Genomic DNA, 27,941 nt, shown 5'->3' on the forward strand with positions numbered 1-27,941 from the left:
CACTCAGATTGTGCCAGAGAGCAAGAGAGAGGAACTGGGGTGAGCAAGCGTTGTGGCTTTGTCTGTTTCCTGTTTCAGCAAGGCTGCTGTGCAGAAAGAAAGACAGTACGAAGAAGGAAAATGCTAAGGGGGCCCAGGGCCATGGACTGACAGCTTGCACTTGACCCAGCTGCTGCCTTGCCCCATCTGAGACCACAGCCAAGATCTGCCCAGCAGCTGGAATGCTTTCCTGAGCTGCTTGGTTTGGAGCCTGGGACCCAAGGTAACTGAGAAGGAGGATGCTTTTGTGTCCAGGTTGGGGACCTCCAACTCTGGGGTGGGGAAGAAGGTGATCTGTCATTGAAGCTTCCCTTGGCTGAAGGGGGAGACGCAGAAGCAGATGGATTAGTTGAAGAGTGTTGGGGGGGTTGGGTAAGCAAGAAAGCATCCTGCACTGGCTCCCAAGGGCACAAGCCACACTACAAGGGTACGGCTTTTGTCGCTCCTCTGCTCCATCCATTAGATTAGATTAGGAGTGAGTCAAATGACTTAGGGTCCAGGCTGCCCAGTGATGGGCATGAATTAAATGAACTTTTACAGTTCCCTTCAAAGCAGGAGTCCCCCCCAGACAACAAGCTGCCATTAGAGCACGTAGGTGCAGGCCCTTGCCTTCTCACCTCGCATTAGGATCTCTGCTCTAGGGCGGTCAGACCCGGGCAGGAAGCCATTCATTGCACACACAAGCAGGAAGTAGGAGCAGAGACTTGGAAAGGAAGCAACAAACCCCTGTCAGGTGAGGGCACCACCCTGACCTCTCCCTGAGGCAGGATGCCCTCAGCCATACCACCTCCTCCCCAAGCTCCAATGGGACTTGTCATACTGCCAAGGGACACCCCACAGATGCCAGAAAGCCTGGGCAGTGGCCCAGTGACCTTTCTTTGAACCACACAGGGACCAGTTCCCTTTTCTTCTACAGCCTATCCCTGTCAGTCAGCCGTCCCACATGGCTTCTTGTGTTTAAGCAAATCGGAATAGTCAAAACATCCCAGAAAGCTGGATATGATTCCATTCAGCTGTGCGCACCTAATCCTCCCGGGTGTAAGGGCCTGGGGGTCTGGGAATGCTCCCTTCTCTAAGGAGCCATTTCTACTGCAACTCCCTGCTGGAGTAACGGATCCCAGCATCTGCCCCTCAGGAAGCAGAGTGAGGCAGCTGTATTTTTAAGCGAAGTGGCCCACTGGTGTGGACCGCCTGGGGGAAGACCTTACCTCAGGCTCCGTCTCCTTCCCCGCAGCCCTTTCCACCTCATGGCAGGAAGGTGGGAGGATTCTCCATAATCACAGGCTTTGCCTCCTCTACAAAGCCTGTGGATTACAGGGAGGGGACCTAGCGGCCCACGTTTTAATGGCGGGATGCAGGCACGCTGGACACCGGTTCTTTACCCCGCCTCTTCTTTGCCTTTCTGCTGGGCCTAATTGCGATGGCACTTGTGTCCAGACCACAGAGAAGCCCTTTTGCCTTGTAGCCCACACGCAGAGGTCAGAGGAACCAGAGCAGTAAATATGATTTCAACCCGAGGCCAGCATCCCCTCCATGTGGTAAACAGCACTCCTTCAAAGAGAAGAGGGTGGGAGACGGAAGGATGAGGCATTCTCTTGGTCCTGCAGTGCTAGTCTAGCCGGAGGCGTTGGTCTTACAGCACTGAGTCTTTAATAGCTAAGATCAGCAAGAAAGGGGTAATAATCATCCCACTTTAGTATTGTAAAAAGCTAACATTTATTGTGCGTTATGTGCCAGATGCTTGATGTGCATTTTCTCTTTAATTCTTATCACCTTACAAGGGAGGCTGTGGCCCCGTTTTATAAATGAAAAGACTAAGACTTAGAGATGTGTAATAGTTTGTCCAAAAGCACAGGGGTAGTGGGTGACAGAGCCAGGATATGAATCCACACGGCCTGAGTCCAGAGCCAGGGTTCTCTGCCTCCCCCATCAAAGGCAGAATACCTTCCTATACCACAGGCATAGATTCTGGACATGGAGTTCACCTGTACATAATCCATTCAGTCATGTATAACTTAAAATGAGTGAGCCTTTTGGATACTGTTCTAAGGTTTTAGATAACAGAGGAAGCAGGTGGGAAGTCAGGGAACATCTACAGAGTAGGAACGAGAAGAAAAGCCTAAAGAGAAAAGCCACCCAGGGGTGGGACGAGAGAACAAGCACTAACAGCCTCACAGTCCTGCCTAGGGTCTGCAACTGCCCATAGCCGGAGGATGCCCCTCCAAGCCTGGAGAGTCAGGCATTTGACAGCATGCCAAGTTTGACCTTGTAAGACCACTCTCCTGGAGTGAGACCGCCCCACCCATGAATGACCCCAGGGAACAAGTGGTATGATCCTGGAGAGAGCAAGGATCCTGCAGAGAATTCTGGACTGAGCCAGATGGGCAGGAAAGTTCCAATAAAAGGACAGAGAGTCTGCTACCTGTTGAGTCTGTTTGGCCTATAAATAAAATCAAGGGGCCAGAGCTGGTAACTGCCTGCTGGTCGATGAAGCTGAGATGCCCTCTCTGACCTCTCCAGGAACTGGGTTCTCGGGTTGTGGGTAGTGAAGTTGCAGGACACAGAGGAGAAGCTGCAGAAGGAGTCCCTCTTCCTTCATCAACCACTGGGCTGACTCTAGCGATCAGTGGAGGCAGGGTGCAGAATTTCCAGCTCTCAGGACCAGCTCAGCCAAGTCCAGCCCCAACTCAGCCAAGTTACCAGAGAGGATTCTAGGAAAATAAACTAATTTGCAGAAGGTAGGTGAGGGAGGGTAGGAAAGAGAGAAAAGGGCACAGAGAAGGAAGAAGGAGTTAGAGTTGGGGGTTCTGTGAATAGCAGGTAGGACCATGTAAAGGGGCAACAAGTGTGGCTTCTTCACCAAGCCTGGTTCCCTGCGGACTTGTCGACACTGTTTGCCTTTGTTTCATTTTTGTTTGTAATAGCCTCATTGAGGTGTAATTCGTGTAGTTGCTAGTTTTGATGGTACAATCTCTGTTTGGGCCAAGGAGAGCTGACCTGGCGGCATACTTAGCCCTAACAGAGAGGAGATTCTAAAACATGGAACCTTCAGCTTGGAGGGCTATTGAGCTGGAAGCTCTGAAATGGGTTTCAGTCAACACTGGACAGAGGGCAGGTACTCAGCTGATACTGGTTTGAGTTGATCTGCTCCTGAGGGTCAGAGCACAGTCCTGGGCCAGAAGTAGATGTCAGTGGACCAATGTCAGTACTTCATGACTGGAGAAATTAGGGTGAGCTTTCCCTCCTCAACCATGCCCAGGACCAGGCTCAGAAGCCAGTCATTAAGGGCTAAAAAGATAGCAGTGGGTGCTGGTCACAGGACTGGCCACACCTTGGGGGGGGGGGGGTCTGGTTATCCCTCCAGGCCTTGACAAGAGTCACTCACCTATTTAGCAACAACTTGGGCCAAGAGAACAGTAAAGATTATTTTCTTTTAGATTGAAGAACAAGGAGCCAATTTACCTGGTTCTCTAGAAGTCTCTGGAAAATGAACACATCCCTAGCTGCTATCCAAAAGGCTATACACACATGACAATTTTATCAATTATTCCTGACTTAGAGGCAGGGTGAGATCAAGGAAGGTCAAGGAAGAAGTGGAAGCCAGAGAGATCTTTCCACTTTGCAGAGGGAGAAACATAGGCCAGAGGGAAGCAGTATGGAAAGCTCCATAATTAGTATGGAGACTGAACCCGGGAGTCCTGATTCCCAGTTCGACACCATCACCTCCTCAGTTTTCAACCTACATGCATGGGATGCTGTGCTATTTCTGCCCCCTGGTCCTGGGAGATAGTCATTTTTTCTGCCCATCTCCTGACCCCTCCCCTTCTCCTCCCTCTTGGCATTTGGCAGACCCAGGCAGCTATTCCAGGAACTGGAAGCCAAGCACAACAGGTGCTCAGGAGGTCATCATGATCAGCCTGGACCCCAGGCCTTCCCCTGGCTTGGCCCGGTGGGCCGAGAGCTATGAGGCCAAGTGTGAGCGCCGGCAAGAGACCCGTGAAAGCCGCCGTTGCCGCCCCAATGTGACCACTTGCCGCCAGGTGGGGAAGGCGCTGAGGACCCAGCAGAGAGAGCAGCTCCAGAGAGCACGACAACAGGAGTTCTTCAGGAGGAGGAACCTGCAGGTGGAGGAGAAAGGCAAGACACAGAGCCCCAGGGCCAAGGAGCACGGTCCCTCGAGGAGGCCAGGCCAGCCAACTGACCTCAAGGAGCCCTTGTCTTGGGCCAGCAGGATCTCCTCCTCCCCCCGGCAGCAGGTGGGTCATGTCAAGGGACACACTGCTCTGGATGGTGGCAGGCACGTGGGTGGACTCAAGGTCACTAAAAAGCGATTGAAATTAAGTTCCTTCTTCCCTAATCATATAGCAGTCCCCCGTAGCCACTTACTCATTCGGAGACTTTTATTGTTTGGGTCTTTGTTTGCTTAGGTATTTTTTTGTTTTGCATTTGCCTTTTAGGGAAGAAAAAATAATTTAGAAAGTAAGTCCATTGCTAATTCCTAGTTATCAGTTCAAATTTAGGCAATCTATACATATCTTTTACAGCATTCATTCATCCAGCATTCCACAAATATATACTGTATATGCTTACTGTATGCCAGGGACACAGGCCCATCTTCTTGATGCCCCCTCTCAGAAACACACACACACACACACACACACACACACACACACCCCTCCTGTTGCACCCACCTACATTTTCTCTTTCACTTAGACCATTCCATTTGTACTAAATTCACTCAGTAAAGGTCTTGCGTGGTCCAGTAAGCTTTCTCTGGCTTCTCCAGGCCACCTCTGCTCTCTGCGGTCCTTATGAGGTTATAAATCCTCTAAGATTGTGTAATAATACTTAGAGCACCCATCATTCTGGCCTGGGAAGGAGCAGTGCTGGCAAAAATCAGGGTGTGCCGAGATGATCTCAGCCAGCAAACCATCTGTGTCTTCCTATCCATGTTCTGAGCATGTTGACAACATGGATGGGTCCATCATATTCCCTGGAAGTGCCTGGCCTGGTTCCGTACCCAGAGTAGAAGTTCATTCAGGGCTTCTTAACCAGTGGATCTGTTAGCCACAATAGAAGGTGCTGTTCACAAAAATGATCCTTGAGCTCAATTGTAAAATAAAACCAACTGTGTACTTTCTAAGGCAAGAGGTTTCTGAAAGCTTTTTGTTTAAAAAAAATTTTTTTAAGGAGAAAAAGAACGAAAGCACATTTAACTAAAAAACTTTACCTATGCCTATTGGTTGTTTAAGGTTTTACTGAGATTGAGTCAGTCTGCATGGTTGGATACTATAGGCATTTCTTAGCCTTTTAGTGTTCTGTTACAATCCTAGAATTTTTGAGTTTGCATAAAGAAAATACAAAAAGAGCAGACTAGAGGGGCATCTGGGTAGCTTAGTCAGTTAAGTGTCCGACGTCAGCTCAGGTCATGGTCTCATGGTTCATGAGATCAAGCCCCGCATCAGGCTCCACACTGACGGTGCAGAGCCTGCTTGGGATTCTCTCTCTCTCCCTCTCTCTGCCCCTCCCCCACTCATGCTTTCTCTCTCTCTCAAAAATAAATAAATATACTTAAAAAGAAAAAAAAGAGCAGACTAGATTGTGATGGCTACTACAACACTCTTCCCCATACCTCCCTGCTCTAACGTCTCTTCACACAAAACCTCAGTGGTATTCTGGCTACTACTGAGAGGAAGGAAGCCACCTCTCCAATATGGAAAGGGCCTGGGAGATCATCCACACTACACACACTCATACACAAACAGGAGACCAAGACCTAGTAGAAAAGGCAGGATCTAGCCCAGACCCCCTCACTCTAAGACCAGTCCTCTTTCCACATCACCATACTGGCAGTGTAAATGGCTAAAACCAAACAAGGTAGATCAGGGATTCTAGAGAAAGTAAGTAGAGACAAGCCCAGCTCCCCATTTGCCTGGTCTGTGGAGAACCATACCCACCAACCAGGACAAGAGAGGGCAGGAGCAGGGACAACTTTGTAGTTTTGAAGGTTGGAATGGGCTACTTTGGCTTTCTGGATCTGAAACTTGATCACTGGTTCATCTTTCTGCAATCTGCTGGAGAATCACGCTGTAAGAAGCTCTAGGCTTTCAGCATCCCCTACTTGCTTTCCAGGTGTCAGGAACCAGCTCTGACGCCTTTCCAACTCAGCGTCACCCTTCCTCAAGCACCCAGAGGGATCTGGCTCACCTCTCCTCCCAGGCTGGGGGCCTTTCACCACAGGACTCTCCCATCAAGAAGCCACCCACACACCACCGTGGTAAGAGCTGAGCCTCCCTCCCTCACTGGAGCCTGAAGAAAACCTTGCCACAGCAGGCTCAGCTTGCTGGCAGTGGAGAGGCCTCTCCCTTCCCACTTCCTCCTCCATGGGTTCTGAATCACCTTATCCTCCATTGCTCAGGCACTCAGACAAAGGCAGAAGAAGCCCAGCCAACAATTAAGAATGATGCCAGTCAGCAAACCAAGTGAGTACTTCCATGTGACCCCAGCTTCCTTACATCCCATCCATTCCACTCTGATAAGCTCTGCTTGAACCCTCACCCAGTGTGTGGAGAAGGAGCATGATGAACTTCCATGCCCACCTTAACTTAGAGAAAGACCTTCCCTACCCTACTGGCTCTTCAGAAGAGATCAGAGAAGGAATCGACCCACTGCCTCCTGATGTGCTTTTTTTTCTTTGATCCATTGCCATTTTATTCTATTTCTTCTCTTCCCAGTTATGGAGTTGCAGTTCTAGATAAGGTAAGAAAATCCTCACTTTGAAGGGGTTGACTCAGATGATATCTCAGCTCTTCTGAGTTCTGACATTCTGGAATTCTATGGTAAATACAGCTGGGATGGAGGGACACCTTCTTCCTGGATAAGCAAAGGGACAGGGGCCTGGGGGACTCTGAGCCAAGGAAGAAATTTACTTGACATGAACCAGTCCTGGCTCTGGTTCCATGTTCCAGGATTTCAGGGAACCTAGAGTCTTCCTTCTTTTTTTTTTTTTTTAATTTTTTTTTTAAAGCTTATTTGTTTATTTTGAGAGAGAGGGAGAGCACAATCAGGAAAGGGTCAGAGAAAGAGAATCCCAAGCAGGCTCCATGCTATCAGGACAGAGCTCAATGAGAGCACAATCCCATGAACCGAGAGATCATGACCTGAGCCAAGATCAAGAGTTGGACACTTAACCGACTGAGCCACCCAGACACCCCTCTTTTTTTTTTAAGTTTATTTTGAGAGAGAGAGAGAGAGAAAAAGCACGAGTGGGGGAGGGGCAGAGAGAGAGGGAGAGAGAGAGAACCCCAAGCAGGCGCCACACTGTCAGTGTAGAGTCTGAGGTGGGGCTCAGGCACCCCTAGAGTCTTCTTGAATACCCTTTTTCTTTCTCTCTAGGAAATCATCCAGCTTTCTGAGTACCTCAAAGTAAGTAACATGTGAACTCTCTCTTCAGTTCCTCCACCCATCTACTCCTTCTTCCTCCAGGTTAATCTTACCTTCTTGCATTTTTCCCCCCAGGAGGCCCTCCAAAGGGAACTGGTTCTAAAACAGAAAATGGTGATTCTCCAAGACCTACTGTCCACGCTGATAAGGGCCTCTGACAGCTCTTGGAAGGTAAGGGAATGAAATCTTTGTTTGAACAAAACTCATGGGCGTCTATGGGTGCCCATCTCATTCTTCTTTCCACATCACCCCAGCAAGATAAGGGGTTTTCTCACTACTGAAGAGGCAAGGTGGGGGGTTGGGGGGGTTGCTGAGGCCTAAAGGGCAAAGATGTTACATACATGGGAGAGCTCAGCTAAATCCACGGTCATTAGCTGGGGTGATGCTGCTCCATACCCAGGGAAGACCCAGAACGAAAATTGGAAAGAATTCCCATTTTTTAGTATGTTGGAATAAAAGGAGGAAGATCCCAATACAGTTGCTATTACTAACTGTGGTAAATGTCAACTATTTTTATATGGGATTCACACCAATATTAATGCCAAGCTATCATGCACCCACGATTCAACTTAGACATCAATGTCAAAGTGAGATAGGACCTTAGATATCACATAGTCTAAGTTTTCTCATTTTACCAATGAGGACACTGAGTGTCAGAGAGGTCAAGTGACTTGCCCAAAGTCACATCGCTAGTTACAGGCAGAACTGAAACTAAAATTCAGACCTCCTTATTTTAGTCCATTTGTTCAACAAATATTCATAGACCGTGTTTTCTGTACTGAGCACTGGAAATAAAAGATTAATTAGTCAGGGTTCCTGCTTTTAGAGAGCTTGTGGTTTTGTCAGGGAGACAGATGCCTAAACAATGCAGAGATATCAGAAATAAATGTTTTTCAGGATATAATAGCACACAAGAAGGAAGGAATGAATCCAGAGAATAGGAGAACCAGGGAATATTTATAGTTACATAAGTATTTCCCAGACAAATGTGGAAGTGGGAACTATATTCTGGGATGGAAATACAGCACAGGAAAGACCCAGAGGCACGATATGGGTGTCAATCTGAAGATTGCTTTATACTCTTTAAAAAGTTTATTGAAAACCCCAAAGAACTGTTTCTATTTACCATATTGAGATTTACTATATTAGAAATGAAAATAGGAATCTCAAAATATGTATAAATTTTAAAATAAAAATAGTAAACCCATTGCGTGTGAATCTAAATTACATATTTTTATGAAAGATAAGTACATTTTTTGAAAAACTAGTAAGAGAAATAGCATTGTTTTATACTTTTGCAAATCTTTTTAAAGTCTGAACAGAAGACAGCTAGATTCACATATTTTCTTCTGCATTCCATCTGTTGCAATACATTGTTTTCATTGAAGCGTAGAAAAGGAAAATCCAGCCTCATACAGATATGTAGCTGGAAAAGGGAAGCCCTCGTAGAACCAGTGAAAAGGTCTTAGGGATTCCCAGGGGTCCTCAGACACCACATGGAAACCCTCTAGACTATATTATGTTCAGGGAGCTATGCCACTGGGGCATAAGGCACCAAGTACAAAGAGAATGTACACACTCACAAGCCTCCGTGGGCATCTAACCCTACAGCATAGATGGTTTGCTATTTAGACAGAAAGATGGGATGGGACAGTGTACAACAAAACTGAGAAGTTTACAGTGATGTAAAAGAAGCTTTCTAAGCTCGGTCCTCCTTCCTCATATATCATTGTACCAGGATTTAAGTGTCTGTGTTTTGGGGCTCCTGGTGGTTAAGGAAGGTCGTTTGCATCAGCAGAGCAGAAGCCTGAGACAGACAGCTGTGCATGCCAGGTGGTTTCCGGTGCTGAACTAATTTGAGATCATCTCATTTATTCAACAGACATTTGATTAAGTTTCAACTATGTGCTGAGCCCTGTGCTCCAGGGACAAAAAGTAGGGTTCTTGCTCTTGAGGAGCTCGCGTATCAGCCAGGAAGAGAGAGATGGGTAGTAAACAACACGAATACAGTGTGGAAAAGCCATAACAGGGGTTTCTACAAAGTGACACAGAGGAAGGAGAAGGAGGCAATTTTTCTGCCTGAGGTGGAACAGGGTAGGATCCAAAGGAAAGGGACCATTTTAGCCGAGCCTGGAAGGATGCATAGTCTACCAGTTGCAGACGTAGGAATGATGATGGGGAAGAAAAAGCAGAAAGGAAAGGGGATTTAAGGCAAAGCAATCGGAATGATTATAAGGCCTCTGTGTAACAAGCAATTGGGTGCAGCCGAGTTTGGCTGAAATGAAGGGATCATGTCAGAGGAGTTCTGAAGACTCTGGAATTATGAAGCTTAAACTTTTTCCACTGATGGGGTATGTCAAATGTAAATAACACAGAGACTCCTTCCTAAAGGAAAAGCATATGTGTCACAGGTCCGTGAGAACACATGCTACCCATGTGAGAAACACTGCTCCAGGTGGTCAGCAGGTAGCACTGGGAGGGCGCTGCATCTGGGGTGAAAGTCCTACACTTAGCAAGATTCCGCCCATCTTCACAAGCAGCTCAGTCAGGGGCTGTGGAGTTGTGCTCTCTTCGGCAGCACACAGGCTGAAATAGTTGCGGAACTGAGCTGAGAATGAATGATCCGATCTGTGCTTTGAAATGGTCTCTGACAACAGTGAGGACCTGGGCTCCAGGTGGGTGTGGAAGCGGCGAAATCTCTGGTGACGTCCTAGGCATTGAGGTGCAGTCAGATCCTGAGTCATTGGAGCTCAGTGAGGACAGGACACACTTCTCAGGGCACCTCTGCGGGCAGTTTCACTCCACGCTGGGCAGGGCAGGCGAGCAGAAGCTCCTTTGGTTGTGGTTTTCTCCCTCCCTTCTTCCCACCCCTCTGCATACCCACGCTTCTTTTCTCCCTCCTCCCCACCGGCACCCCAGCTTCCTGTTTTTAACAAAAATAGTCAGATTTGTCAGTTAAGGGCTCTTGCTTCCCTCAAAACAAAATCATCCAGCCCTCTACCCCTGCCATGGAGACCTCAGCCTGGATGAAAGAGCAGCCCCAGACTGTGGTATTTGGGAAAACCAACTGGAAGAATGTGACCCAAACGGGGATTTTGACATTCAACCCAGTTCAGACCTTTTATTTTTTCCATTTGGCCTCCATGATTTGACTCTCCCAGTTTCACATGCAGGGCAGCCCACGGCAAACCCTGCGAGAACCCCAAGAAGGAGCTCCCTCCATTGCCTCTACCTCCAAGCTAAGTCTGGGCCTACTGGATGTGGTGGGGCCTGGGGCACTGCTGATACTCCTGAGCTAGGTCCAACCTTCAGAGGGGAGATGGTTCGGGCAGTCAAGAAAGCAGGCTCTCAGTATTGGGCAATACCAAAACAAGAGTGGGGCACAGTTGGGTTCTAAGTTCTGCAAAGTGGAAACGAGATCTTGAGATGACAGCACAACGGGGGATTGGCTGCAAGCCCTAAGCAACCTCTGCTAGAGCACAGATGAGCTGTGGGTTGGCGCTTCTGCGGTGTGGCGGTAGTGTTTCTGGAGAACAGATCAGAGGCCGGGGAAAGCCAAGCAGAAGCAGGAGCTGAAGCCCTCGGACCAGCACCAGGTGTGTACGGCCTCCACCTTGTTCCCTTTTCCACTTGGGGGTCCCGTGCTCTCTGAGCCCTGGGCTCCTGGCAGGGGGGACGACTGCCAAAAAAAGGTCCACAGTAGGCCTGTAAAGGGTGCTTCTTCCCACATACTGTACCACTGGGTTTCAGTCGGGGTAGCTGGGGCTCAGACCAGGAAACTACATGCCCCATTTGCAACAACTTGGCTACAACTTTCTTCCCTGCCTCAGGGAGTCTGGGAAGGTGGAGCTGTGGACGAGAGATTTTTTTCAATCCCCAGACTTGGGTGGCCCTTCATCCCCACTGAAGGGGCTATCCTGAATTGTCTTTTATTGCATCGTGAATGGAAAAGTAATCTGGGGTACGGCTAAAATACAAAAACAGTTGGAAGAGGCAAAACATTGAATTAAAACCACCGTAAGGAAGGAGAGAGGAGCTACCCAAAAATGGGAGTATATGGGGGGAAATGTAAGGATGTAATGTTTTGGGCTTGTTCGTTTTCTTCCCAAACTACAGCAAGATAAACCTTAAACTCAGTGGGCCTGATTACATTCTGCCGTGGCAAGAGTTTAGGCACAGGAAAATGCAGAGATCTGAACCAGGAAATGGGAGTGCAGAAGGAGTTGATTTCAGGACCTGTGGACTGACAATGAACAGGACACTCAGGGGAATGCAGCCCTTTTACCAGTTACTCCAAAGCCCAGAACAATGGAAGTCTTTGTCCATCTCTTTTATCTGTCCCAAAGCCCTGTGGTTTCTGTAGATGCCAAATCCTAGACTCTCAGCTCTCACACGAGACATTATGAAAAACATTAATAGCAGGAGACACTTTGAAAAATTATTTTTGGCAAAGCGTTTTGCTTTTGCAAGGCCCAGCTGAGTAATACAGGAAGCAGAAAGGGTGGGGGCGCCCCCTGGCTCCCAGGGTCAGAAGAATCAGCCAAACAAGATCAAAACAGGAGCTGTGAGATACCACTTCCTGCGCCCTCCCCAGGTGCCCTGAAACTCAGAAGGGGACAGACCTCAAAACAGAGTCCCCTCCTCTGCACCCAGGCCATTACAGACGGGAAATGTTATGAGGGTTCCAAACACCCAAGCCACCTGAGAAGGGCCATGGCATCTCAGGCCAGAAGAGAAATGTAATTTCTAGACCTCCCAAGTGTCCAGCAAAGCCTACTGGGAAAAAAAGCCAGAAAAAGGATATGAAAACTGGTTATTGCTAGAGACCCACACCCTCCTCTCTCCCGATCCTCTTACAAACTTAGGTCAGACTCAGGCCTGGAAGAACAAAACCCCGCCGTGGTAAAAAGAGACAACTACAGGTGGGGGAAAGAACAAAGCAGCAAGGAGGTTGTTAGCTACTCAGCTAAAATACGGAAAAATTGAGAAACAGATAAGGCTCTTCCTGCCTGCCTTTCCCCACTCCCATCCTTGAGATTAGCATCCCTCTTGGAATGTCCAAAATGTCATGCAACTGACCCTACTTATGTGTGACTTTCTGGGAAGCCCTTTAATCACCACCACCACCCCCCACATACACATACCCTGCCTCACTTGATCTCTCTCCTCCATGTCCTGCTTTCTTAAAGAATTTCTCATCTTGAGTCCAGTGTGTGTGTGTGTGTGTGTGTGTGTGTGTGTGTGTGTGTGTGTTAGGGGAAGGAAGGAGGCAAGGAGGGGAGGCATTAGTTTGTTAGGGCTGCTATAACAAAATACCACAGTCTGTATGGCTTAACCAAAAGAAATTTATTTTCTCACAATTCTGGAAGCTAGAAGTCTAAAATCAAGGTATTGACAGGGTTGGTTTCTCCTGAGGCCTCTATCCTTGGCTTGCAGATGACGGTCTTCTCCTGTGTCTTCTTCACATAGTGCTCTGTTCTCTTCTTATGAGGATACCAGTCATAGTGGATTAGGGCCCACCCTAACAACCTCATTTTAAATTCATTATCTCTTTAAAGATCCTATCTCCAAATACAGTCACATTCTGAGGCGCTGGGAGTTAGGATGTTAATGTATAAATCTGGGGGTGGGGAGAGCAAAGGGGGACACAATTCAGCCCAGGATGGAGGTAAGGAAGGGAATGTGGAGACCCTTTTGGTCTTACTGGCCTATACTTTAGAAGTAAAGATCCTGTACACAACTGAGGGGGTGAGGAATACAGAAGTGCCTAGACAGACAGGAGAGCGAGGTAATGAGGAAAGAAAAGAAGAGCTTAGAAGATTTCCTTCAAGTGAACTATTATACCTTGAGCCATTGGATAGAGGACCTCAAGATACAGAGAAGACTTGGGGCCAGTCCGATTCCTCCTTCTCCTATTCCAGAGACAGAAGAAAAGATCCTCTTCTACCTAAACATCCTTTGACATCCTTCCTCCTCCCTACCTCCTGAAAGAGTTCAGTTCCACAAACATTGCTTGAGCACAGACCATGTTCTAGGCAGTAAGCTGGGAAAACAGAAGAAAACTCTTTGCATGCTATATTTTGGCCCAGACTAATTAAGTCATCCCATTTGCTCCAGGGCCAGCTTAATGAAGACAAATTGAAGTGCAAACTGAGATCTTTAGAAAACCAGCTGTACACCTGTACCCAGGTAAGCATTCTGGAGGACACTTCCAGCCCAGGAATCTAGAATTAAAGGAGAATGCTTGAACCTCAATCCTATGCTCTAGAAAGGACACCCAACAAAGATGAATGTACCCATTCCTACTCACCCAGTTCTGGCTTTGCCATTTTCATTTTGGTCCCCAATCCACCCTCTTCTCCCTTTTTCCTAGTGTCCTTCCCTTTGTACCCTGAGAAGGAACCCCCAAATCAAGTACTTTGCCAGCTCCAGGGAAACCTTAGGAATACCTGGGACTGTAAGGAGAGGTAAAGATTCACACCACCCAGATAGACCTTCACAGGTCCCAATCTTTGAACAGAAGTGTTGGATATTATAATAAAGCCTTACAAAATGGTTTCCATTCCACGGGCAACTTTTGTCTAGTAGCAATCCCTGGGAGAAAGTAAAAGGCTATGACTCTTGGCTTTTCAATGGCATTGTTACCCATCTTCACTAAACTCTGCATTGACCTGATCGGGGATTACAAGAGATAGAAATGACAAGTGGTGAGGGGTCAGATAAGAGAATGAGGTGAAGCATGTGGAGATGGGGAGATGCGATGGACAGTTGGGGTCTTGTGGGGGAACAGAGTTTATAACCAGGTTTGCTGACCCACAACTTTTATTTTTTCAGTATGGCCTGTTTTGTCAGACTCTTATGAACTAAATAATGTCAACCCAGCTCATAAAATACCAACATATAATCCAGAATGCCAGTCTCTTGATTTTCAGCAGGGGTGAGGGGTGGGGGAGCGGGTAAAGCTGGCCAGCATGGTTAAGTCCAGTAACTGGGACATACCCATGTATGACTTCAGCCAGTGGCTCCTGGATCTGGCTTCTAATGGAAATTCCAAGAACATAAGACCCACTCACATTTAAATCCAAATTTTCAGATGGTCCCAAAACTAAATGGAAATGACTTCGTATGGATCCCTAAATTTGCATGATCTGGACTGCTGTTTACACAGTGGGGTAACCCAGAATTGACAGTAAAAGCTTCCTGCCTTCCCCAGAATCACAGGGCAAAAAGATGAAAGGGATGGGGAGGGTAAGACCCTAAGTGAATTTGTAAAGTTGCTCTTTTCTTAAATCCTGAAGCTAATTTTTTTTTTAATGAAAATGTATTAATTTAAAAACATTGAGAGTGCTGGGGATTGTTCAGATCTCTGAAACTACAAACATTTGAAAAGGGGGGGTGGGGCGCCTGGGTGGCTCAGTAGGTTAAGCATCCCACTTCAGCTCAGGTCATGATCTCACGTTTCATGAGCTCGAGCTGTGCTAACAGCTCAGAGCCTGGAGCCTACTTCAAATTCTGAGTCTCCCTCTCTCTCTGCCCCACCCCCACTTGTGCTCTTGCTCGCTCTCTCTCTCTTTCTCTCTCTCAAAAATAATTTAAACACTTAAAATTATAATAATAAAGAAGCATTAAAAAAAAAAAAGCTTGCTCTCTAACCTGAAGGTGTTTACAATCCCATGAGGGAGAAAAATGAATCAATAGTGTGGGAAGATAGAGACATACAAGGGATACTACGTGAACCCAAAGAAAAGCTACCTAACTCATAATGAGTTGGGGGATAGGGGTGATTGGTCAAGATTTATCAGACCTTACATGATTCTTGAACTGAACCTTGAGCATGAGTAGAGGTTAACCAGGTGAAAAGGGTAGGTAAGGACCTCTAGGCATAAGCTATATGGACAAAGGCAGAGGCCCAAAAGCACAGTGGTTAGGGGATCTGCAAGCAATTCAGCTTGGGTAGAAGCAGCATAGAATCAAAGTCTGAGCTACATGTGGGAGCCATGCCAAGGAATATGGACCTGATCCTTAGTCACTGAGAGATTTAAACAGGGAGTGACACGATCAGCTACAAGGTTGAAGATGGAGAAAATACTGCATTGACCCATAGAGTCGCAACTAAGGAGGTGACAGGAAGTACAGAGAAGAGACAGAGACAGATATGAGCTGTTAAAGAGTTTGATTTGACAAAGCTCAAGGAACAACTGATTACTGGGAGAAAGTGAGAGAAATCAAGGATGACTCCCAGGTCTCAGGCCTGGGAGACTGAGCAGGTGATGATGTTGGTCACTGAGATAAGGAACCCAGGAGAAAGGAGGTTGAGAAAGATGATTTTGCTTTGGAAATGTTGAATTTGAAACACCCCTGGAAGGCCGAGGGGATGCTCACCATGCCAGGACACTGTTTGTTATCCCTGCTTACCTCCCTCATCACCTGGGACCCTCTCCCTGTTCCCCTCCAGCCTGGAAGAAGGTCCATCAGATTACTGGTATCTCTGCTCTGGGGGCAAGGACCCAATTCTTTTCATTTCTCTATCCCATCTCAGGGTTCAGCACACAGAAGCTCAATATGTTTTGTTGAATTGCATCAAATTTACAGAAATACTCCCCCTGGGGAATGAAAAAGGTGTTATTGGAGATGGAAGACCAGAAAAACAGCTACGAGCAGAAAGCCAAGGAGTCGCTGCAGAAAGTGCTGGAGGAGAAAATGAGCGCAGAGCAGCAACTGCAGAGCGCGCAGGTGTGGGCGTGCTGTGTAATCTTGAGGCTGGGGCCCCGGGGTGGGGGGGAAGGGGGGAGCCTCTGGGCAGCCTGGGAGACACCTGCAGAACTCCCTGGAACCCCCAAGGCACCCTCCCCTTGCTCCTCTTGTCTGACCCCCCACCCGCCAGCGGTCCCTGGCTCTGGCTGAGCAGAAGTGTGAAGAGTGGAGGAGCCAGTATGAAGCTCTGAAGGAAGACTGGAAGAGCCTGGGGACCCAGCACAGAGAGCTGGAGAGCCAACTCCATGTGCTTCAGTCCAAACTGCAGGTAGCAGGCCCTGGGGTTGGGACGCGGGGAGAAAAGGCAGGGTTTATGGGGGCAGTGACAGCAGTGAGGAGAGAAGCTGCTAGTGAGACAGGGGGTTCCAAAGGCAGCTGAGAGCATCTGGCTTTCAGTTCCTCACTCATTGGCCACTTTGGACCTGACTCACTGCTGGGGCCCTGAAATCTAATTGTGAGCTCAGCAAGGATGTCTGCACTGCTGATGCAAATGAACCAAGTGTTCACTGAATGACACCAACCAAATGCAAAGGGCTGGACTGGAATATTCATCAGCCTACTGTCAGCCCACTCTCTGCACCCCATCCCAGCACAGCATCCAGTTCGGAACAAAGGTCACTAACTTACTTACAGGTTGAGTATTAACTAACATCCTGCCAATGTAATTTTTAAGTAATTACAGGAGACCCTTGGCATTCTCAAGGGTTCCATCATTTCCAGCCTGTGTTACCTTGTAAACTTTTAACTAATCTCCTGAGCCTCAGCTTCCTCACCTCCAAAAGGAGGCTTATAATGGTACCTCCATTGCTTGTTGGGATTTTGGGAGGATCGAGTCAGGTAATCCATACAAAGCACTTAGTGCCATGCCTGGCATATACCAGCCTCCGTAAATATTAGCGTTTTTTTTTTGTTTTTTGTTTTTTGTTTTTGTAGATTTTACTTACTTGGTATGAAATTTTGAAGACCCACATCAAAAATTTACCTTTATAGGGGTACCTGGGTGGTGCAGTCGGTTAAGCCGACTCTTGATCTCTGCCCAGGTCATGATCTCACAGTTGGTGAGTTCGAGCCCTGCATCAGGCTCTGCACTGATGGTGCAGAGCCTGCTTGGGATTCTGTCTCTTCCTCTCTCTGCCCCTCCCCTGCTTGTGCTCTCTCTCAAAATAAATAAATAAACTTAAAATAATTTTTTTATAATTTGCCTTTATAATTTTACTGAAGCAGAAACCTGAGTAGCCAAACTAATTAAGACAGGTCACGTTAGTCTTACTGAAGGTGTGAACCCAGCTGGTCAGTGCACTACAGCCACATCTCCACATTTGTTGTTTCTTCCTCCTGTCACCTACAAGGCAACTCTGATGAAGATCTTTTTCTTTTTTAAAGGTTGTTTTTTTTTTTTAATGTTTACTTATTTTTGAGAGAGAGAGAGAGAGAGCACGAGCAGGGAAGGGGCAGAGAGAGGGGGAGATCTAGAGTCTGAAGCAGGCTCCAGGCTCCGCACTGTCAGCAGAGTCTGACACAGGGCTCAAACTCGTGAACCGTGAGATCATGACCAGAGCCAAAGTTGGACGCTTAACCAACTGAGCCACCCAGGCTCCCCATGAAGGTCTTTTTCTTTTTCACCTTAATTCTTTGAGAAAAATGACCCTACCACAGAAAAAAAAAAGTTGACAGTGTTAGAATGAGAAGAAAAGACAATGTGAAGACACCTAGAAAAGTGATGGGTGTTCTTCAATTTGGGTATTACTCAAATGAGTCCCTTTGAATAGTAAAGTCTAATGCATCGTTTAAATGTGAGGAACATAGCAAAGGAAGAACTAAAAATCCCAATTTTCCCATTTTCCTAACACTCCTATCTCTAAAATTCTAGTTTTCCTCTTCCATGGAATCTGTTCCCATCCTCCACCCCAGCACTGACCGGCTTCTGTGTCGGCCCCTCCTCCTCCTCACAGGGAGCAGACAGTAGAGACTTACAGATGAACCAGGCTCTGAGACTTCTGGAGAATGAGCACCAGGAACTGCAGGCCAAGATTGAACACCTGCAGGGGGACAGAGACCTGTACAGCTCGGATACGCAGCACCTACAAGGTACCCTTCTCCCCAGAGGCCTCTGCCTCAGTGAGCCCAAGTGAGCCCAAGAAAGGAAGCTGGGTAGAGAAGGCGGCTTCAGTCTTTGGTTGGCTTTGTGATTTCATTTGACCCGGAGGGACAGGCAAGGCTGTTTTAATCATCCAAGACTGAAAATGAATCACACTGCACTAGCGGATCTTGTAGTTATCAGCCTGCTTTTCCGGCCCATCCCCCGAGCCACGTTGCAGCACTCCTACTTCAGTCACACGTGCCAAGGCTGCATTTCTAATTCAGAAGGGAAAGGTCAGTTGAAACACAAGGCGCCGTGAAGGTTTCCCATCACAGCCTCTGTGTCAGCTGAGAGGACCAAATCGTGTGCAAATACAACTCTTAATTCAACCTGACGTTGTCGATGCTGATGAAATCCAAGGCACTTGGGATCTGGTTTACCCGTCTCAGAACTAGGACAAGTAGAAGAAAGAGCAATTTCCACTTGACACACATCAGAGGCCTACTAGGTCCCATTCTCGGGTGTCAGGTTCATGAAGTCTTAGTTTCGTCTATTTCGGTTTACATTATTTCATTTCCAGATCAACTGAAGAGGTCAGAGGAGGAGAAACTCGCCCTGGTGGCCAAAGTACAGCAGCTGCAGAGTAAGTTCCCTTTCCAGATCCTCAAGCAGCACAGCTGGCTCTTTGGTGCTCCTGGGGCTCCTGCCGCACAAAGGGCTTTGGGGCCCGGTCTTGGACATGTCCTTTACCTTTGTGCATTTTCAGACCTTCTTGGGAAGTGAGAGGTCATTTACATAGCTCTTCGCAAGTCAGTATTAGCCTGGTCTTTTCTTCTCTACTTTTCTCCTCCCATGCCAATGACAACCACCTGAATTTCCCCCAGAATTGCCATTTCCCTCAATCTTGATTTTAAAAAATGGGTTTTCTAAGCCAGTTATTTGATATATTGTAACTTATTATGTACATGAGTATGTCATATAGACTTCTGTCACTAGGAATGGTTCAGAAAATCAGCTCACACTACATATGCCTCAGTCCATTTCAAAACTACCTGTTGGGGCCAAAGAGGAAAAAGGACTTTTCAGAAGAAAAGGAGGCCATTGCTGAAAAGCTAGAGAACCTGATTCAGTTAATAGCTCTGCTGGCTGCCCACCGCCTTAACCTCTGCTACCCCAACAGAGATGTTTTGTGTAATTAGTATTAACAGAGAAAGGCAACCAGCAGTAGATGCCGAATACCTACAGGGCAGGAGCGGAATGGACCAGGAATCACTTCAACACCATGCCTTTATTTATTCAGTACATATCTACTGAGTCCCTACTAAGCACCAGGCACTTTAGACATACACACTGAGGACACAGTGCTGAAGAGAACTGACACAGCTCCTTCCCTAATGAAGCTTACACTCTAAGCTCTATAATAAAGTATGGAGCTTCTACGAACAAGTAAGTATGTGTCAGGCAGCAATAACTGCTAGGGAGAAAAATAAAGCAGCTTAAAGGGAAAACAGTTGCTATTTCATACAGGGTCATCTGGGAAAGTCTTCTAAGGTAACATTGAAGCAGAGACTTAAAGGTAAAGACATTGAAGGAAGAGACATAAGGACAGTGTATTCACAACAAAATACCACACACTGTGTGACTTAAAAAACAGAAATTTATTTTGTTCTGGAGGCTAGAGGTCCAAGGTCAAGGTGTTGCCAGGGCTGGTTCCTTCTGAGGGCTTTGAGGATAGATCTGTTCCAGGCCACTTTCCCTGGCTTGTAGATGGCCTTCTTCACCCTATGTTTCTTCATATGTCTTCTATCTATGGATGTCTGTTGAAATGTCCCCTTCTTACAAGGACACCAGTCATAAGACATTAGGGCCCACTCTGATGTCCTAAAATTCTTGATTATCTCTGTAAAGACCCTGTCTCCAAATAAGGTCACATTCTGAGGTACTAGGAGTCAGGACTCTCCCCCTATGAATTTGGGGGAGCACAATTCAGCCAGTAACAGATAGGAACATCTTGAATAATTAAGGTTTGTAGCAAAGTTCTGAAAACATTGTTTACAGTCAATATACAGACAAGTTCCTTGTGTCTTCCCACAGGTCTGCTTCAGAATCAATCCTTACAGCTTCAAGAACAGGAGAAACTCTTAACAAAGAAAGGTCAGCAAATTTACTTCCACAAATTCTAAGATACTGGTCTTTCCTTGCCTGCCTAGAGGCAGAGGAATGGACTACATGACCTCTTGGAGTCCCATGCAGTTCTAGGAGTCTGTGAGGTCAGGGATCTAGCAGAGCTTTTTAAGGACTGATCATTGGCTTTGAGAACACTTTAACTAGTTAGCCTCCTATCCTGAGAGGTACATAAACTGTGAAAAGAATTTCTACTCTCTCTGAAAACATGTGTGTGTTGAACATTTCAATAAACTGATTTTGAACTCAGGATTTAATGTCAATTTTTACATTTGACTTTCCAAATCACATCCCAAGTCCACACCTCCACACCATGCTGCATGCAACAGTCACCTCACTCTTAGCCCTCAAGAGTCTGCTGCCTTAACTCCCTGAGAAGAATGCATCATGTATCTGAGGGTGGGGGGCAAAAGTTCCTCATGTATGCACTCCAAGTGGTCTTTTGTTTTCTCATCACAATCACCACATAAAATATAAGGCAGAAAGTATTATACCCACATAGCACAAGCAAGAAAATGAAAATCTATGGTCATAAAAATTAAGGACGCAGCTAAGACAACAATCCAGAATTTCTGACTCCTAGTTCAGTGCCCTCTTCACCAACACTAAGACTTCTGCGTGGCTCAGAAACCACTTTTAACCACATGAAGGTGAATTCTATGATATGACAGCCATTCTCATTGACTGTGAAATAAGGACAGAAGGGGAAAGGGGTTAGTTCTATTGAAGCATCCAGCAAACCTACCAGAAGTACAACAAAAGAAATTGGACTAGTAAGTATTCTCTTAGAAATATCTGCCATTAAACGGGACTGGGGATACAAAGAAAAGTAAGAGGTCAACCTTGCCCTCACGCGGCTCAAATTCCAGCTGTGTCAAGGCTGAGCAGGGTCCCAATGGGAGAAAGTCAGAAAATTCTACTCCATGCAGTCTAGTCAGGGACAGGACCTCTCTTGTTCTCTCCCCTCCCTTCCCCTCACTCCAGACTTCTCTCAGTGATAGGGCCCTTCCTCAGAGGCGTGGACCGCACTATCACTGAGAATCTGGCTGCTTTTTTAGATCAGGCTTTGCCTGTGTGGAGTCCAAAGCCCTCCCATAAGGAAGTGGAACCTGAGGGTACAGGGAAGGAGAAAGAACGGGATTTCAGAGACCAGCTGCAAAAGAAGACTTTGCAGCTCCAGGCCAAGGAAAAGGAGGTGAGAACGTGACCTCAAGGTAGTGAGGGGCTCATACCACAATGGTAGGGAAAACTGCTGGGAGGCAGCCAGGAAGCAGAGATTTCAAAGTTTAAATTGTGATTGGATGCCAGCAGGTACTCACTTTGCTTTCAGGCTAACTTGTCCATCTTTTTCCTTCTTCATTTATACCAACCATTATGCAAGGTTTTGTTAAATAGTTACCTTTTATAATGTCAGCCTAAACTAAAACACACTTAATAAACATATTAACTCCTCAAACTTTGTCCTACATAGAGTTATCTTAAAACTTTATATAGTGTCTTTTAAGTAACAAACTCTTTCCATCTACATACTTAGAAACCTACATATTCCCAGAGTATTCACATGCAACTCAACTAGGTCCTGTTGAAGGTGCTTCTTCACCAGTACTAAGATCATTCCCAGGTCTTTTGTGCTATAAGAACTTCATTTTTTGGTGTCCGCATTTACAAAGCACTTGCACATACACTATCACATGAAAGCACTAACATGTATAATATATAGTATTATCATATGCATTATAATCAATCATTTAAATGAACACATTCCAGGCAAACTAAGTAAGGCAGCCCGAAGATAAACTGAAATCTCTGAGTAAAGGCTGGGAAGGGAGGATGGTGGTAAAAATTCCAAATGAATGAAGGGGTAACTCACATAGGGCCCTCTCCCCGACCTGAGCTCTATCCCAGAAGGAACTGGTAGTGATGATGTTGGTGGTATTCTCCCCCCAGTGCAGAGAACTGCATCTGGAGTTAGACAACCTCAGCGACGAGTATCTCTCCTGCCTGCGTAAGCTGCAGCACTGTCGAGAAGAGCTGAACCAGAGCCCACGGCCGCTTCCCAGAGTAAGAGGGTCTATCCTCCCATATCGCCCTGGATGATGGTGGGACAGGTCCTCCTTCAGTCAAATCTTGCAGATCATTCATCAACCCGCGCCAACGCTGGGCCAGCCCATTCCATTCAGCTTGGTTTATATACTTGAGTATAACAACTGTCGGGAAACACTTGCTCATGCAACCAAGCCTAATTTTCATGGAACTCTTGAGCCTAAAGGAAGAGGCCTACTATTAGCTAAAGTATGAAATGGTGTTCTTTTAGCCTATTATGAGCTTGTGGCAAGAGTAAGGAGAGAAGAAAAAAAAAAAAGAGTAAGGAGAGCAAAAGTACTACGGAATATGAATAGAGAATAATATAGTGTTGCTAAGTTATTTTCCATCCTTGATTACTCTAACCAGTATTTAAGTTATCTGGCCCTTGCTGGGTATGGTTCCCTAGGCCAGTGATCCTGGGCTTAGGGACAAGTAACCAGCCTTAAAGTGGTCTTTATCCCAAAGGAAGTGAGCAAGTGAGAGAAATAATGATATAAAAAGCTTTTTCTCCTCTACTGACCCAAGGTTTCCCACGGGGCTGGAATGGGAAGAAGGAAGATTATTTTTGTCTGTATCTTCTCCAAACAACCCATGGCCTCTTTCTCTTTCGCCCCTTCCCTCCTCACAGAGGCAATGTGGCCAATGGCTCTCGATGCTGATGGTAATGATTGCCATAGCACTGGCAGTGTTCCTGGCCAACAAGGAGAGCCTGATGATCTGAATCACTTCGGACAGCTGCCTGGGTGAAAATCTGAAGCAAGAAACTCAAAAAACTCAGAATGTTTACATACTTTAGAGTGTGGGTTTTCCCACAGAGATTTCTGACTTTATTATTTTTTTTAACCTACTGTAAAATAAACTTCACCTAACAAGTTTCTGTTCCTCTGAACTCTTAGTTTACCCCTGAATGACAGACACATCACAACACAATCATAAGACATTAGTGAATCCTGGTCTACTCTCCCTAGTCCGATTCAGTTGGTGGTATATAAACATGCAGTAAAACTTACCTAGTCCTCTACTTTCTGGCAGACACTGCCCACTGGGGCAGGTATATTTACAACCACCACACAAGAACAGACTACTTGACTTCCACCGCCTGTCTCCACAATCTTTCTTCTATCCCCTATCCAGTGAAAAATGAACAGACATCTCAGTTAAGTCACGAGGACTCCCTACTATAGAAATGGCAACTATGTACAACCAACACCACTACCACCTGTTCCCATGCCCACTGAGATGAGGACAACTGTTTGCAGAATTTTTCCCTAATTTTCTCAAGATGCTCAGAATTGGTCATTGAGATGCCATCCCTAACCCGGAGCTGATCATCTACTGAGCATCTTCTACATGAGAGAAGAGCTGAAGTCAGAGAGCCACAGCTGGCAACGTGACTATCTCGGAGGAGATGCTCAAGTCAGCAAAGTCATTCTGCCTCCTACATCGAGTTCTAAGGTCCTTCTCCCAAGTGTTTATAATCTCCCTCAGGGCTGGGAACAAGCTCTCGGGGACACTAAAGGAATAGAGCAAGACTGGGAACTGACCGAGCAGCCATGAGATCCGGGCAGTGAAAACCCGTAGCGGGGTCAGGGCTAAGCAGTTGCCATCTCCCTGGTTCAGATGAAAGGTATATGGAACAGGATAGCCCAGGAGGATCCCAAACACAGTACAGAGATTCCAGTCTGAAGAACGAAGTCTGCTGCAGGAGACTTCCAGGGATAAGTCCCTCTGCAGCCCTTGCAAATGTGTGATGATCTCAACCATTATGGCCTTCAAATCCTGAAGTTGGTCCAGGGAGCAAATAGAAGGGTGAGGTTGGGAGCTGGAAACATCCACAAAGGCTATGGTACCAAGCAGTACCTGCTCCAAGCGCTGACATACATGCTCAGGACTGACAATCAGGCTGTTTTCTCCAATCTCAAGGATGTGAAGTCCCTGGGTCAGGAAGCCCAAGCCCTGCAACTCCTCCAGATAGCTCTGGAGCTCTGATGTCCCTGCACAACTGCAATCATAGAGCAGGGCTGGCTTCAGTCCCCGGGCCACAGCCAGCACCTCTCCAGCTAGGTGAAGGCAGACGGCTCGGGGTGGGCCCCGTCTCTTTCCCATGCCCAGGGTCTGCTGAGCAGCTGCCACCAGCATCTGAGGACTTGGTGTTGACATGGGATCTGGAAGCAACATCAAGCATGGCCTCCTTACCTAGCCACAGTTCCCTGCCCTGGACCGCATCTGTAAGCTCCAGTCACTTGAGGAAGGGCCTAAAAACAAAGCAGTAGCAGGGACTGTTAACACCAGCCAGTGACACATCAGGAAACCTGACAACAGCCTTCCCCTAAATTTTACAGCATCTTCCAAAGATCTTTTTGTCCCTCCCTCTGCTTTGAAATGCTAATACAGACAAGATGAGATCATCAATCGTAACTCATTTCTAAGGCTGCCTTAGTCTCCCTTAGTCCCAAATTTCATGTGTCTTTCAGGCCTCATGGCTAGATTTATATTCTCTCTGATTTCTTCTAAATTTTACCTGTTGTAAACTACTTTCTTGGATTCAAACCTTAAGGAGTTTGGGGCAGAGAAGTGGCAGGGCTGTCTTTGGCAAAATTCCGGGCATTTCATCTAAAATTGCCCTTCTGAGGTAAAATTCTAGGTTCCAAAATTCTAGGTTTCCATTGCCAGCTTCCTCTGATCTTCCCGCCAATAACTAGGAACAGCGGTCTGATTAAATACACACAAGAATGTGGACTTACAACCACTGCACCCTGAGACGTAAAAGTAAATAAATAAAACCTGTTAGAACTGCAGGAGGGCTGTGTTTTACTTTTGTGGTCCCCGCCTTTCCCTTCTGGCCGATGTCGACGGACCCTCGGAAGATGGGCTAACTCCAAACCCCCCACCCTGTCCTGAGCACACTATAGTGATTTGTTAAATGAGGCAGGTCTCTTTCACACACGTACGTTCTGCTTCCACTTCCGCTGCAGGTTCGCAGGCTCAGAAATGCCTTCCAGTTTCGTGCGAGCTGCCGAGGACACGGCGAGGACCGTGGGCTCCGCCGCAATACTGGAAAACCCCTTCACCCTCTGGGTTCCGAGTCGGCGAAACGGGCCTACCGCTCTCGCCCAACACAAGCCCTCCCACCGCTTTCCGTGACGTCATCCATTCTCCTCGCGCGCCTCGCGTTAGAACCTCTGGCAAGTCTGTGCCGGAAGTTTGGGCTCCTAAGGCCAGGCCCTTTCCGGCCAGACAGAAGCCGGCCCGCCTCTCTGAGTAGGAACGGGGAGGGGCGGAAGTGCACGAAGGAAGGCGGGACCTGGTGAAACTAGCAGCCTGTCGTTGCCCTCACGTGGCTTCGCGTCGTGCCCAGCCTGTGTGTTCTTCAGGCTGAGAAGCCTTAGGAAGGCACGCAACGCAAAAACACCCTTTGATTTGTGTCTGGAGAAATGCGCTCCCCCCCTCCAAACGAAGCCTATCCCGTGGCAAGCGACATGTTTTACACCTCACCTGTGCGTGGCGCTGCAAAGTTGGTTTACTTTGATCTCCCTAAATGCTAAATTTGAGACTCTGAATTCCTAGAAGTGGCTGCACAAGTGCTGTCCTGCCCAAGATTTGTCATCTCTAAGCAGGGTGTGAAGGGCATGAGCATTATTCACTCTGAACAAAGGTGTGCCAGGCACGATTCTAGGCGCTGGCGCTCTTACAACGTACAAAATAGACAAAAAACCCACCTTCCCGGAGCTCAAGTTAGAGGAATTCAATTTCCTGACTTCACATAAGAGCAGACATGCAGAGGCTTTTCAATCTGCTCAACAAGAAGAAAGTGTGATTTCGCTGAAGGTTTAACGCTCCTGCCAGCTAAGAATTTCTTGAGAAAGCTCATCTGAGGAAATGGCCCAGACTCCATGCTCCATGGGCGGGACAGATGCAGAGGGAACTGTGGGCTCCTACACCGGACGTTGCACTCCTGGCTCTACCGTGGCGGCGTCTTCAGCCGGTGAAGAGAGGCAACTATGGAGTAAGGATGAGGCCTGCCAGCATGTAGGAACCCCCAGGCTAACACTGGTCCTTAGCTCAGAAGGAGTCAGAAACAGAGACTAGGAACTAATTTGAGGATTTTATTTTCCATGGTGGTTTAGCAATAAATCTGTAAGATGCAAGGCTTCCTTAGTTCATTCATTTATTCTAACAACAAATACAGTTGACCCTTGAACAACCCAGGTTTTGGGGGGTGCTGTACACAGGAGATACTCTGTGTATAACTTTTGACTCCCCCAAAACTTTACGAATAGCCTACTATTGACCAGAAGGCTTTCTGATAATATAAGCAATTAGCACATATTTTTATTATAGCAACATGTATTATATACTGTATTCTTACAATAAAGCTAGAGGAAAAAATGCTAAAAAAATATATGAGAAAATACGTTTATAGTACTCTACTATATCAAAAAACAATCTGAGTATAAATGGGCCTATGCAGTTCAAACTTGTGTTGTTCAAGGATGTTATATTTGAGAACATACTATGTACCAGGCACTGGCAACAAAGTCCAAGACAAACAGTCCCTACTTTCAGCAATTTTGTAATCGAGCAGGACACAAATGCTGAGCAATTACCAGGGAACAGATTATTCTGCAAAAGGAAGTATAGGATGATATGGGAACATAAAACCAGATACCTAATTATATAGGGAAGGAACAGCCCAGATCCAACACTTGCTCCCCCAATTTACCTATAGTGTTGTGTTTTGTTTGGTTTTGAACTTTGAGCTAACCTGGTTTGGTGGGGTGGACAGTGAACAAAAAGAAGAGCTGGTGACACCATCTAATTCCCTTTCCACTCTTGAGCAACGTGGACACAAGGAAGTAGAACACATCAAGAGTGTGTCGCCACTAAAGGAGATAAAGACTCTCCCAAGAAAGATACACCTCGTATCTATCGATCCATCGGGACCAGAGAAGGAGAACTGAGGGAGATCAGTGGACAGCACTGCACTCTCCCAGCATTGTAAAAACAATAGAAAACATGGAAGAAACCAGGCTGTCTCATGAAGACCACATAGAACCACTCATCCATTCCTCTGACATGTTTGGATTTTTTATTACAGTCACATACTGGAAGTTTGATCCTTCTTGGCCCTTCAAAACACAATTTTCAACACTGCCAGCTCATATTATCTGGACCCCCAGCCAGATGGACAGACTGGCTATTAGCCTCTCCAAGAATAAGGGAAAAGCACTACCCAGATCTAGCAGTTGCCCTCCCAATTTACCTACAGTGGGTTCTTTTTAACTTTGAGCTGGGCAGGTATAGACAGAGGCAGCCAGACACAAAGACCAAATCCTTCACGTCACCCACTCAACAA

General features: G+C 46.7%; 2 protein-coding genes across 4 annotated transcripts; one reads left to right on the top strand and one right to left on the bottom strand.

The window, feature by feature from the left end:
* On the top strand, nt 1-23,457 carry TRAF3IP3 (TRAF3 interacting protein 3). 3 transcript variants are annotated; one of them, XM_040446345.1, is made up of 16 exons: nt 1-262; nt 3,889-4,295; nt 6,172-6,316; nt 6,458-6,521; nt 6,774-6,798; nt 7,435-7,464; nt 7,558-7,653; nt 13,600-13,671; nt 16,075-16,215; nt 16,367-16,504; nt 18,189-18,324; nt 18,897-18,959; nt 20,411-20,470; nt 21,559-21,695; nt 22,448-22,561; nt 23,214-23,457. In XM_040446345.1, the coding sequence occupies exons 2-16, from the start codon at nt 3,948-3,950 to the stop codon at nt 23,304-23,306; spliced, it is 1,662 nt and encodes a 553-aa protein (XP_040302279.1). In that variant the 5' UTR covers nt 1-262; nt 3,889-3,947; the 3' UTR covers nt 23,307-23,457. The 3 variants fall into 3 exon arrangements, 2 of the variants coding, with proteins under 2 accessions (XP_040302279.1, XP_040302280.1); XM_040446346.1 differs by lacking the exon at nt 1-262 and adding an exon at nt 2,567-2,777; XR_005781726.1 differs by lacking the exon at nt 21,559-21,695 and having other exon boundaries at nt 23,214-23,279.
* On the bottom strand, nt 19,956-27,542 carry CUNH1orf74 (chromosome unknown C1orf74 homolog). The gene is made up of 2 exons (XM_040446349.1): nt 25,537-27,542; nt 19,956-24,840 (listed from the first exon to the last, which is right to left on the bottom strand). Exon 2 carries the CDS (start codon nt 24,761-24,763, stop codon nt 23,954-23,956), a length of 810 nt encoding a protein of 269 aa, XP_040302283.1. The 5' UTR covers nt 24,764-24,840; nt 25,537-27,542; the 3' UTR covers nt 19,956-23,953.
* Between the last annotated feature and the right edge of the window lie 399 nt (nt 27,543-27,941).

The sequence above is a fragment of the Herpailurus yagouaroundi genome, unplaced genomic scaffold (genome assembly GCF_014898765.1).
Source record: "Herpailurus yagouaroundi ecotype Mexico unplaced genomic scaffold, PumYag 195, whole genome shotgun sequence".
In the NCBI taxonomy this organism is placed as follows: Eukaryota; Metazoa; Chordata; class Mammalia; order Carnivora; family Felidae; genus Herpailurus; species Herpailurus yagouaroundi.